The 13446-nt window shown below is 40.0% G+C and overlaps 2 protein-coding genes across 3 annotated transcripts in view; one reads left to right on the top strand and one right to left on the bottom strand.

Moving 5' to 3' along the window:
- LOC145456866 (uncharacterized) overlaps window positions 1-5239 on the top strand; it is a 215922-nt gene extending 210683 nt beyond the window's left edge. Inside the window, exons 2-6 of one of the 2 annotated variants that reach the window (XM_080335003.1) lie at window positions 1999-2423; window positions 3157-3340; window positions 3443-3615; window positions 4571-4688; window positions 4766-5239. In XM_080335003.1, the coding sequence (XP_080191129.1) occupies window positions 3329-3340; window positions 3443-3615; window positions 4571-4688; window positions 4766-4822 (360 nt within the window). In that variant the 5' untranslated portion in view covers window positions 1999-2423; window positions 3157-3328 and the 3' untranslated portion in view covers window positions 4823-5239. The other variant, XR_013920724.1, reaches the window with a different exon arrangement.
- A 5840-nt stretch (window positions 5240-11079) lies between these two features.
- Window positions 11080-13232, bottom strand: LOC145457595 (uncharacterized). Its single transcript, XM_080335816.1, has one exon. It carries the CDS (start codon window positions 13230-13232, stop codon window positions 11814-11816), a length of 1419 nt encoding a protein of 472 aa, XP_080191942.1. The 3' UTR covers window positions 11080-11813.
- Window positions 13233-13446: the final 214 nt, after the last annotated feature.

The following is a 13446-nucleotide window of genomic DNA, read 5'->3' as shown; positions in this document are numbered from 1 at the left end:
CATTTTCCGAAATTAAAGCTATACACTATATGGCAGTTTTAGATCTGCCGTACTTTCAATTAACGTATACTTATCGTGCAAAGTGTTAAAGCCGTAATTGACACAACTTCTCCGTATTGCTCGTCGGCTAAACTAGGGGCCTTATAATATGGGGGAAGACGCCATGCCATGATATTCTCTAAAACGGGGTGTTTGAGTAAATAAAGAATTAGTATCGCATTCCATATCAATACTATCATTTACATCCCATGATGTGGACGACTGCTTATTCTGTCAAAAATTGTCACCTCCTGGGATGCATCAATATGAATCAATCTCTCTACACCTTCTGCATATCTTAATTTGCAGCTTTTGACAGTCCATGCGAACGAATTACGATCGTTTTAACAACTACTTACTTACTTGAGTATATTTAAAGTCAGTCAATTCTGCTTCAAGTAGTTTTAGGGTGCTTATGAAAGAAGTACTTCTACTCGTACTTGGGTAGATTTTTTCGTCGCTACTTCTACTCCTACTTGAGTAGCTTTCTTGACTACTTTGACCACCTCTGCAAACCACCTTACACAACAACAGAGCTATACGCTATAGCTATATAGCTATAAAAGTAGATATTGATGTCATGTGATAACTGAAGGGAGTACTCGACACTGTTCATGAGGTTAGCAATACAAAGAAACTGCAGCTTATCAGAATGATGCTTCTACTGTTACACTCCCATCGCCTGGTTTACTGAGTGATGCTGTACAGTAGGGCTGTTCAAAAAAACTTTTTTTCCTGAATCTTGTTGGCTACATGATTAAATCGTTAGGTTGCCGTAAAAAACGACACACACCAAATTTGAATCCATTCCAACCGGTAATCGCGGATTTCGTACTGTTTGAAAATTTTGAATTTACCCAGAAATGCAAAAAAAAATTTTTTTCTGATTTTTCCGTTAACCCCATGAAATTGTTGCGCTGTCTTCAAAAACGATGCAAAACAAATTTGGCTCAATTCCAACCCGTAGAAGCGGAGTTATTTGAGTTTTTCGGTGATAATTCTTGGATTATCCACCGATCGAGGAGCAATAGCAAATAGACATAGCGGAGTATCTTGTCCAGAATAAGTATTGCATTGGCTTAAGAGACATTTCCAATATGCATGTTACTGATACTTCTGTTCACATTTGGCAGTTACTAAAGATAATGATTTTTTAAAAATAATATCAATGCCTAAAAATCAAAACAGTCGTTACTCCCGCCTACTCCACGGCCCATCTTCGTTGACGCCGAAAAAGCTAGGTGATAACTTATACTTGTTATTGTTTTCCTCTGCAATCATGATATGGACAAGATTTTTCCTAAAGCGAAACCCGGTCGTCCACAATACAGCCTCGTGAAGGATCATGTAAACAGGGCCCTTTTACAAGTCAGCTCGGAGATAACGCGTGACGTCACCGGAGACGACTTGAACGCCAAGTCGAGTCGAACATGAAACCTGGCCTAATGATTCGAGTACTCGATTCTGAACCGAGTATTTATTTTAATGATTCGAGTCGAGTAGTAAAAGACGATTTTTTCGAGTACTGAAATTATACGTTCCTCGCAACTTGAAGGTAATTTACTAACGAGAATTATAGTTTTGATCCTGTTTTCCACAGAGGAAGCCTTGAAACCTTGATTGACCGTGTCGCAGCATACGAAACATGGTAAAAAGCTACGGAAGTTACTGGAAATGACATATATTCGCAGTCATGATCACCCCACAACATTGTCAAGGAGTGCAATGAAATAGGTATAGTCGAAAAAATACCAAAGTATATTTAATGTGACGGATAACAGGCATTATGTTCTTTGTGGTAGCATAGAACAGTGCTCTTCAACCGGGGTTATCCTACACCCTAGGGTGTACCAGAATTTGCAAAGGGTGTACCACTCGGATGGGGTGTACAGGGGTGTACCAGAACCGAATTACAATGAGCCGATGGCTAGCTATCACAAAGACAGGTTAATGGGTCAGTACCAAGCAAGCCCCGAACTACTGCCATCTCCGGCTAAGCAAATTTGCGTTGTCACCATGTTACAGTTGCATTGTGGGGAATAGGCTGGACGACTTAGTACAGGCGCTTATGGAAAAACGTCCAGTTTTAAAATATATTTGATTCGTATTGGGTTTGTAGTATTTTATACGAATAGAGCTTTGAATGAATAATCATCGTAACATTCAGGATTTGTTTCAGCCCAATATCTCGTGTTTATATCTGTGTTATCTGTGTATTTCGACATGTCGAAGACATCTCGTTTTGGTGGTAGTGTTTGTTGCGCCTATGGGTGCAGTAAAAGGCAGAAAAAGATATCCACGGAGTCATATATGAGAAGTAATAGCGATGGTAGTAGCGATGAAGAGTCTTTGGTAAAGCGTCGGCATCCAAGAACATTTCACCGGTGAGTGAATGGCAGAATATGCAGGGCAGCAAGACTATCTTTGAAGAATCAGTTTCTATTTTTAATATCTCCTGACCATCACAGTTAATCAATGTCCAGATAAGCCACAGCATTAATGAATAGGCCATGTTAAAGTGTCATTATACCAGAACATTTTGTCACAAGTATATGGATGTTGGTATGATCAGAGCAGACTATATCAGCAGTCTCAGCACCATGTCAGTTCATCAGTATACCTGTAATAGCATGACCAGCCAGGTCACTGTTTGTATTCTGTATGGGCAGTTCAGCCAATACCTAGCTTAGTACTCAATCCTTGCTTAAAATTGTCGTGAAGGTTGGAGGTAGGACTAGAAGGAAAGGTATAATTGAGGGCCACACGGTTTTGTCCAGCATAGTTGAGTAATAATTCTATATTTCTGGTGCCAGATGCTCACACTAAAGTTCAAATTGTTAATTCCGTGGTCGAGTTCATTATAGCTTTGTGCGTGCGAGACGTTCGATTTGTCTCGTAAGATGTTTTTTTAGGTTTACCTTTGGCTTTAGATTTAAAAGGTTACCTAATAGTTTATCCTTCTGGGGTAGAAAGTAACAGATATATCTAAATCAAACAAGATAATTTCACATATGTTCCTGCTACTTTTATCATCGTTCATAACAAAGAATGGTCAATTTCGTGTGCTTCGTATCATAGAATTACTTGTGAACTGATACAATGTTCTCTACAACGCAGCTTTCCTACCAATGATTCCCTGAAAGAAAGATGGATAGAATGTATTAGAAGAAAAGACTGGGAGCCAGCAAGATCGTCGGTCATCTGCTCTGATCATTTTTCAGAAAGTGATATTTACCGTGTTGGCGGGAGAATTCGTTTAAGGACAAGATTTCTGAATTTTCCAAAATAAATGAGGCCAAAGGTACGGTAGACACTAGACAGTGACTATATATTTATGAAGTTTGAGTTCCAATTACTATACCTTTATTTTAGCCCTAGTTAACATAAAATTCACAAATTTCAGGCTTCGAACAACCGACGAGTGAGACCTTCTGCAGTTCCAGATAAGAAACGGCATTATGAAGCACAAAACGCTGAACCTGAAGTAGTTCTTCACGACCACAGCTACTGTGCGCACACGTCTCCTCAAAAAGTCGTTCAACAGCAACGCCGTAGGGTGGCAGAAATTAAAAAGAGGTTGGTTGCAGCCAGAATGAGAACATACCGTCTGCAAAAAAAAGTGAAAACTCTGGATGAAGTCATTGCATCTCTTAAGAAGAACAATTTGATAAGCGATTCGTGTGTAGAGGTAATGTCACAAAAATTCAGTGGTCTACCAAGTGAGCTCTTGCAACGTATGAAGCTACAAGCTGGTGGAAGAGGAGTCAAATACTCTAAGGAACTGCAATCATTTGCAATGACGCTTCAGTATTATTCCACTAAGGCATACAATTTTGTGCGTCAGAATTTTCAACTTGCTCTTCCCCATCCAAGTGTGATAAGACGCTGGTATGATTGATTCTACTCAAGCAGAGGTAGTTTAAAAACTTGAAGAAGTAGCGCAAGTGAGCAAAACCTACTTTGAGTAGAAGTACTTCTTAACTGAACACCTCTGGTCATTACTAGGGCTTATAGTTGTGTCTCTAGAGTCGTAATGTCATGATAATATAAATTATGTGGAAAGCTCAAATCTTTATGTTCGAAACAATTCCAAGAGTTGGTTCTATCTATAGAACATATTTTGGTGTTTTTTCGATCATGCGTATTTTATAGGCTTCCATTAAAATATATTCTCTACTAGCACAGATTGGGCATTAATGTTATTTCATTAAGCTGGTTCTGTTACGGCGATTGACACCTTTGCCATATGTTCAATAATGAGGCTCAAGGTGATTCATTTGTTGAATTACCTTCACCCTTCCGTTGAAAAAGAAAATGACAATTCGTTACCGCTTTCCGATGTTGTCGTTGAGAAGATGGATAACAATTTTGTTACATCTGTCATCCTTTTATCATTAGGCTGCATTCAGTGTCCAATACCTTTAGCGGTAAACTGTGAATATATAATTTATATGATATGTGCTCTTGTACACAGATGTAACTATCGCTTTATTCCATACTTGCTCGTGGCTGTTTTCTTTTCCATTCAAAGGTTCTGGAATCGACCATCGTTAAGCTGTAAAGCCAACCCTGCGTCGCCAGAGAGAATATTTACATACCCAACTCTTACTTCAAACCCACGGAAGACACCGGCTAACCCATTGAATGAGGTGAGGCCACTTTCTTCGTATGCCGTAGAATTTTCATTATTGTAATTCTGTACTAACCGTTTTTGGTATCTTTACAGATAATAAGAAAACAAAGAAGGGAGCAAGTCTATTCAACACATACTTCAAACCCGTAGAAGACACCGGCTAACACACTTTCTTTACTATTTTATACGCATTTTGGTATAAAAACGTTGTCGTGACATCAAGTTATGTCGATCAATGTGTCTTCAAGTGAACAATTTCTCATATGTTAGTTCATTTATCTTGAACAGTGCCCCAAAACGACGTCGTCGTCGTAGGCCCCGCAGTGGGGTGGCCTTCAATGTGACTGTGCCGCGTAAGAAGAGAAGAAATTCCATTAAATTGGAATCGGTTCGTTTATTATACCTCGTTCGCAGATATTAAGCCCTAACTTATCCCACATTTGACTTTCAGATCACCGTTAATTACGCCGAAGGCGACGTAAAGTCGATCACAATTAATTAATTTATTTCTGTTTTTATTTTTTTATGTTGTTATTTTAATAGAAAAATTCGTTTCTCATAACCGAAGCTGGTGTTTCTGAAAACGAAAGTTCAGCATTTTGGTACGAGACAGTACAGCGCGGTATTTCGTGTGACGAGGCAGTACAGCGCATTATTGCGTGTGACCACAGAAATGGTTGATCTAAAGCCAGGTTCGAGTGCATCATCTAGTAGGGCAAGCAAGTATCGTGGGCAGAAAAACTGAGTTGGAATGTTCACATCTCCAGTTAGTTTTGAATCTAATCTAATTTCTGGTTTCATGAAAGTGCAAAACGAGCCAAGCTTCATGTACACACGTATATGGGTAGCTATAGGTGTAATTATGATCAAATACATGTACGCCATTTAGATTGTATCTTGTGCCGTATTGATTCGATAAAATTAATATTTATTATGAACTCCCACAGTGCACAGATTGCTGCTACAACCAACATAGCCTCAATTTCACTGTGAATTGAGCAATTCTAGCTACATCTGAATAAGGACCCATGCATTTCTTGTTTCTCTCATTCAGTCACTTCTACAGAAATCACTACCCCATCGCTACACATAGCAGACATATCTTTACTTCATCTTTTTTGGATTTATTTAAATACGCTGAACCAATAAATACGTAGAATAACCACAATGGCATTCAATTGATTTCAGCAGTGCCTTTTGATATGTCCCATGATGCTGAATTTTCTCCATCAGCAATATTCACAGCCACCACGTAGCTGGCAGTTACAGCATTCACATCAGCTCCATTGCAGTATGAAGATTTTGAATCCAGGATAGGTAATTCTGAGGCACGCTCCGATAATAACTTCAAGCTGACAATCGTAGATGCTTTTACTTCCTATAGATACATATATCTGAAAGATAACTGAACTGGCATTATACATCTTTTGACAGCTTGCTTATTTCTGTACACGTAAAATATGCTGGATACAACGAGTAAAGCAATCTACATCAGGAATATAACCACAAAAAAATACCTACGATGACACATAGACAACCTTATTTTACCACGAACAATCGAAACCACTTATATCTTCGACATGTCGAAATACACAGATAACACAGATATAAACACGAGATATTGGGCTGAAACAAATCCTGAATGTTACGATGATTATTCATTCAAAGCTCCATTCGTATAAAATACTACAAACCCAATACGAATCAAATATATTTTAAAACTGGACGTTTTTCCATAAGCTCCTGTACTAAATCGTCCAGCCTATTCCCCACAATGCAACTGTTTCTAGTGACAACGTAAATATCGCGAGTAGCGCACTCCAGTGTTTATATAGCTCAGTGGTCAGTACAGGTTGACGCACAGGTTAAATAGCAATAAGGTACGATGTTATCTCAAGTGTAATGCTGTACACCGCTTGATCGTGATGTCATAAGCAAATATTTCTCCTATTCATTTAGCCGTCGGCAATAGACCAATGGTTCCGTTTGGTGCTGGAAAGTATCCAGTTATTAACAAACATGTGTTCAGCTAGTCATTTGTCTTTTAGTGATTTTTGAGGAAACCGCCGCGATAGCTCAGACTTCTTGAATCAGTACTTCCTACCCTACGTTAATAAATACCGCAATGCACATAAATGAAGTGACGTAGCCAGCCAGGGTCGAAACAGCTTCCATGTTGAAATCGAAACCGTTTTGTTTTAAAATGCCGATTTTACGTCAAATATTTCGCCATACATTTGCAATTTAGTATTTTGGTATTAGTGATGCAAATTAGCGACAATAGACTGTGTGTAGCGGCATACGATCTGAGGTTACTGACATCTCTTGCAGCCCATGTGCTACTATCGACTGTGTGTGGTGTGGGGCAGGCCTGATACGCAGTAGGCTGGTGCGCCTGCTATCATCGCTGATCTAAATTACCGCTTCTGCAGCAGTAGCTTTACCTATACTCTCTCCCCAATACTGTTACATTTAGGTTGATTATCGTTCGTAATGTCATGCTGTTTTGGGGCTGACACGAAATAAATTCCAATTTGCGTAGCGGGCGGCCTAACTGGCTGCTAATAGACTCTGTGACCAAATACTATTTTATTCAAATCCAAGTTTTTTGACGGCAACAACTCCGCTTCTACTGGTTGGAATTGAACCAAATTTGAAGAACATCATTTTTATAGACAACCTAATACTTTCATGGGGTGAACAGAAAAATTTTACATTTTTCGTTATTTATTTTTATATTATAAATAGAAACTTTCTTCTTCCGTAGCCATGCGGCTACTGGTTGGAATTGAACCAAATTTGGTGTGTAGGCTTAAGTTAGCTAACCTAACAATTTTATCAAGTAGCCAGTACGATTTGAGGAAAAAGTCATTTTTGAAGACCCCTAATGAACAGGGGTGTACGAGTTTTGAACAAACGTTAAAACGGTGTACCACGTCGAAAAAGGTTGAAGAGCACTGGCATAAAAGGTACATGTTTGAACTTTGGCATAGTACATTCTGGTGTGACGTCATAATGAGTGATACTCGACTCGACACGTAGTACGTGATTCAGAATCGAATCACTCAGATACTCGATTTTGCCCAGCCCTACTCGTGAATGTCTTGCGTAGACCCGAACAGAATAAGTAGTTTCATGGTCACCTTTCACCGGCCGCATCATATCATACCGTATGTTGCCCGCCGCTGCTATACAGTATACATCACTGAGCTATATAAACACATACATACATACGATGCATTTCCACGCAGATCGTGCAGTACGCGAGAGGATAGCCATACCCATACCCAGGCCGTGTTATTTTTGGCATATGCCAAAACTGCCAAAATTAACTTATTTTTGGCATTTTTCGATTTTTATTTTTGGCAGTTTTGGCATCGTCCTCTAAATAGATAGTTTTAGCCTCGAATTAGTCACAAAAACGCTTTATTTGGGCTAGTTTGTCAAAAGACACCACAAAATGTGCAGCATCCACGTATAATCAGTGCCAACAAACAATAATAAGAAGAAAAAACCTAACGATTTCATAGGTTAATAATACCAAACGAAACCACAAAATGTGCAGTAGCCTATCCATCGGAATCGGTGCCAATAAGCAAAAAAATAAAGAAAAGCCTAACAAACACGCTCAACAGCTGATTGCTACGGAGCTTCAAAATCTTTGAAGGGCCGAACCGGCTTCCATGAATCATGAAAAGAGATCACTTCGCCAGTGCCATCGATCTCATCGCGGAAAGAATTTTCTTCCTGATCCTTTTCCAGGAGTTTCCTGTGTTGTCTCTCAACACATTCTATTTAGTAGCCCGACTATCATTTGTCCTTCAGTCTACCGATATATTTTCGGATGACTTTTGTCACTTCAAGTGGCTTTAATATTACCAACTCGCATGGAAGAGTCCTGGGAAGGTTAGCTTGTTTAAAAACATTGACGCAACAAGACTGTCTGGCAAAACGAGACTATCCAGCTCAGAAATAGCCAGACAGTATGTTGCGTCACAATGTTCAACTCGATCACAATGCACAAATCGTGGTTGATTTGGGGGGTTCCAGTTCCATGAGCAGAATATAATTTATGTTTCAATAATCAGTATACTGCGGCAGCTTCTCATTGATACCCGTTTTATCAAATTTAGCGCTCAACAAGCCGGTCAAAAATGGTCGTAAAATTGCCTTTGGACAAATGGAAAGTATGACGTAAACCAAATGCAGTCAGCCGTTCAATTTCACTCTGCTTTCACCCCTAATGGGTGGGCTGGACCCAGATTAAGAAACCTGCCTTTCACAAACGCTCTTCTTGCTTGTAACGCAGTCCTGTTAACACAACACCATGAAAGAAATACACTATTTGGCAGGCTGTGTTATTTTTGGCATATGCCAAAAATTGCTTATTTTTGGCATTTTCAAATTTTTATTTTTGGCAGTTTTGGCATCTGGCACCTGAAATGCCAAAAATAACACGGCCTGCCCATACCTCAATAGTTCTATTTACTGACAGCCACCCGCAGTTCAATTATGCTACCAACAAACCAAGATTGTAACCTCAGCGGCGAAGAGGTTTGTTAACTGATATAATTTAATCAACTTCACTTCTCAATTTGCATATTCGTCGACATCGACAGTAACACAACGTGGGGCTACAAGTCTACATTTGAACGGAAGTGCCGGCACGATACTCAACAATCGAAATATGGATTAACATGTTTGTAATTCGAATTTGTAAACGCGAACGTCACTTCCAAAGGGGTGTCTTTGATTTGTACATGTCACCAATGTCGCCAATGTCGACGTCTATCTATTTTGTCAATGTCGCCAATGTCGCCAATGTCACAAATGTCGCCAATGTCACCAATGTCGCCAATGTCACCAATGTCGCCAATGTCACCAACGTAGGCTATGTCACCAATGTCGCCAATGCCGACATTGCCGACAATGCCGCCATTGCCGACAATGCCGACATTGCCGACGATGCCGCTCGGGGGCCGAAACTAGGGCCGACCGAGGCTGGCTGCAGAATTCCTACCTAAGTGTTGCAGGTTTATCTAGCTAGACTCCTCGATATTCCTACCTAATGTTTTGGAGGTTTATCTAGGCTCCTCCTCGCCATGACATTCGTGTAAACCAGGGGTGGCCAACATAGGTGGTCAAAGTAGTCATCGTCGCTACTCAAGTAGAAGTAAAAGTAACGCCGGATTTTCTACTCAAGTATAAGCAGGAGTGGTGGTTCGCAAGTAAGTATCCTGAGTATAAGTAGGTATTCTACGCTTATATTTGTGCCTACAAAACTAAAAACTGTCAGGTAGAAGTAGTCTAAAATCATAACTACTTGAAAAGTAGCGTGAGTAGGAAAAATTTACTTCAAGTACTTCAAAAAATAGAAGTACTTCGGTACTGGCCACCTCTGGTGGCCAACCAGCGGCCATAGAAGGAAATTTGTGCGGCTGCGGACACGTCATTCACTTGCCCTCTCCATCAACTCTACCGTTGAATAAGTTGAGTGACATCTTGAAACTGAATAACATCGAATCTGCGCGGTTCGCCTCAAACCGTAATTGGCGTAGGCCTAGCCTAATTGATATCCGCTAATGCTAAAACATAACGTTCAGAATATGTGTGTCAAGGCTCGAGTTATCAAAAGATAGGAAAGGGCTGTCTTGAAACTTGAAATCGCTGTCATATACAAAGCAGATTCCAATATAATTACTTGGATATTTTGATTTGCGAACATAGTTCGTCGTCGCCGAGATTGCGCCAAATGTGGCCCGCGACGCGATTTTGAACGGTATTATGTCTTTCTAACCAAGACGTACGCTTTTCATTTCTACCTACGCCATTATTAGCCGTGGTGTAATAGCCGTGGTGTAAAAGACCAACAGGTGATACGTGCCAAATTTTTCTTTAAATATAAAAAAAGACCTTTGGAATCGTGTGTTTCTCACAATTTATTTTCGTACGTTTAGAGAATTCCAATATATTTTGACTTTTGTGACAAACCTGATGGGAGGTCAAGTAATAACAACTTGCAACAAAGTGATAACAATGCTGCGCCCACCCGATACATCATTATATCAATTAATTGCGCTAAATTTTCACAAAGACACCCCTCCCATAAGCTCTATCTGTAAATCGATCAAATGGTTGGAGAAACAATAAATGTATGATATCAAATGTGCAACTATATCAATATTATTGACGAAATTCATATATAAATGGCCAACGTGCGTCGTATGAGTAATCCAGATTTAAAATGAAGTCGATGTAGCTAAGTGCCCTGTAGACTGTAGTGCAAACCTTCTTTGTTGCCATCAGACTTGTATAAACGACTGGATTTTCAAAAAACGCAACTATAGAACTAGAACTAGCCCTGTTTTATATGAACCCCTAACTTGTTCAAAAATAATACAATTCCATATAGCCAAACGAAACTGATTTTATTCAACAACACACATCAAGTGGTCGCTGCGTCTTTACAGCAACTAACAACAATCAATGATCACGATCACGAGTATTTTTTCTTCGTTTTTTGCTTGATGGCTGATCTGGAATACTGGCCTGGCTTCCTTCCACTACGTTTTGGTGGAGTTCTTGTGATCATCTTCGAATCGCTCGAAACAGACGTCTTTTGATCAGCATGCAAATTTTTTCGGGGAATGTACTTCAAGAAATCATGGTAAATCTTTTCCTGTTGCTCATCGGGCAAAACGCTCCAATCCCACTGCGGAACAAGAAATTTATCGCAGCAACCGATCATACGATAGGGCCCAGTATTAGTAATGCTTCGCCGAGCATCAACATATTGCGTCGAAACTGCAGTGTGCAAGGTGTCAATCAGTTCTGGAATCTTTTCAAGTTTCCAACCAGTAAGTCGTTTAAATACATGGTTTATACTTTCGTTGTTGTTATTTGTCCAATATGTGTTTCCGGGAGATATCTTGCCAGTTTTCCAAACTTTGTTTTTTATCAAATTGAACATTCGTTTCTGAAGGTATGGAATCAACTTTGGACAGTTCGAATGGCAGCGTGAAATCACTTGACTTTGACGTTGTTCGAACTCATCTTCCGTGGCGCTGTCGAGAAGACTCAAAACATTTTTGACTAAACTCAGTCTCAGATCTTTGTTGACTCCAATGCCATTTTGCAGCTTCTAATTAAGATTTTCCTTCAAATGCTTCAGGCAAAGTATATGCGTACACTTGGGAAATGAGCTCTCGATGGCTGTATGAAGAGCAATTTCGTTATCAGTACCAACGGTTAACCGAGTGAAGTCTGGACCAAGAGATGTTGCGAGCTGGTTAAAAAAGTCTTTATACGTTCCAGTATCCGATTTGTGGTGCAAATACAATGGACCAATAAAGATAGGGTGATCAGTGGTTCTGCCACTGATTAGTTTCATGTTTTTGAATACTGCAGCAGTCACGTAAACGTTTCCCAAGTTGTATGTTTTGTCAAAGCCGAGAACCGCATTACCTGTAACGCATTGATTTTTCAAATCTATCATTTGTTCGGCAGTGTACAAAATTATGCTAGGGGGACTGTCTTCAGAATGGATGACTTTTTTAACAAAATTGGATGTCTGTGCCATGTTAAACACTTGCAGCATTTCGTCAGCAAACCCTCCCTTAGTATAAATCTTCTTGTCAGATTGCTCATGTTTTGTCCGATATTTGGTATGGTGGATTTGATATGGGTTTCGTGGCCTGTTCGTGCAGTCTGTCGCCTCCGTTTGCAACTTGCCGTAAAGTATATTTGCGGGAATATAGGGGCACTTCTCTTTTATTTCAGCCATAATGTTAGGATGCGTCCGAAAATAGGTTTCCTTATTTTTACGGCTGTTTCCGTGAACTTGGCATTCCTGTGTCTCACCTTTATATTCAACAAGAGCTACGGGGGGCGCATTTTCATCTTCGATCCAGGAAATTCTTTTTTTTAATTTGTTTCCTTTCAGGGTTGCGTAATACCTTCCAACTTTAATAACGCTTTTAGGATCTGGTTGGGGCGAGAGCTCGTGATATCCTCGCTGGTCTGAGTCGGGCATCTTTTTTCTGGTGCAAAAAGCCCCATTTTTTATTTTTGGGGTGTAGACCATGGTAAAAGCTTTCTCCGACTTGACGTATTGGGAGTAATTTTGCTTTGTTTCATTCCAAGTTCCCATGTCGTCCCAAAATATGCGTAGCTTGTTGGTTCTCCTTCTATCTATGTTTTGGGAATTGTCCACTAAAAAGTAAACGTTGCTCTTTCTACCTAACGGTATACATTTTACCGGTGTGCTGCAGTCGTCCTGCAGGAGAGTTAATACGTCGTCTATCCCCAGATATTCCCCAAAACGCAACTGGTTACAACCAATGGGAAATTTTTCCGGAGATCCGCATGCTTTTGCGCTAGGTATTGTAAAATCTTCAATTTGTTCCTCTTCGCATTTAATTTTTGTCGGGCCAAAGTTGCCCGACTTTTCGACAGTGTCTATTGAATCTGGTATCTTCTGCTGTTGTAGGCCTACCTCCGAATTAATTATTACCGGATTGAAGCTTTCTGGCTTTTCTGCAGTATCGATTGACTCTGGCATCTCCTGGCATTGTTCTTCAGAATGAATATCCGACGGGTCCGATCTAATCGTGATTTCATTGGAACCAATATTTTTTCCCGCATTCTTTTCAAAAATCGGAATAATATGGTCAGGTCGAAACGTTTCGTTATATGATGGTACAGTCATCCGACTCCACATCACAGTTATGGAGCAACACTGGGAGGACTTGACTCCTCGTCCACAACATATTCTT

The sequence above is a fragment of the Botryllus schlosseri genome, chromosome 15, assembly GCF_051294905.1.
Source record: "Botryllus schlosseri isolate E-star chromosome 15, Bs_hap1, whole genome shotgun sequence".
NCBI lineage: Eukaryota > Metazoa > Chordata > Ascidiacea > Stolidobranchia > Styelidae > Botryllus > Botryllus schlosseri.
Note: the sequence above shows the minus strand (reverse complement) of the source record. Positions and strands in the feature narration are given on the sequence as shown.

What these genes read in the sequence shown, in the direction of transcription:
- LOC145457595 (XM_080335816.1), bottom strand. Translation starts at nt 13,232, where the DNA reads ATGCCAGAGTCAATCGATACTGCAGAAAAGCCAGAAAGCTTCAATCCG.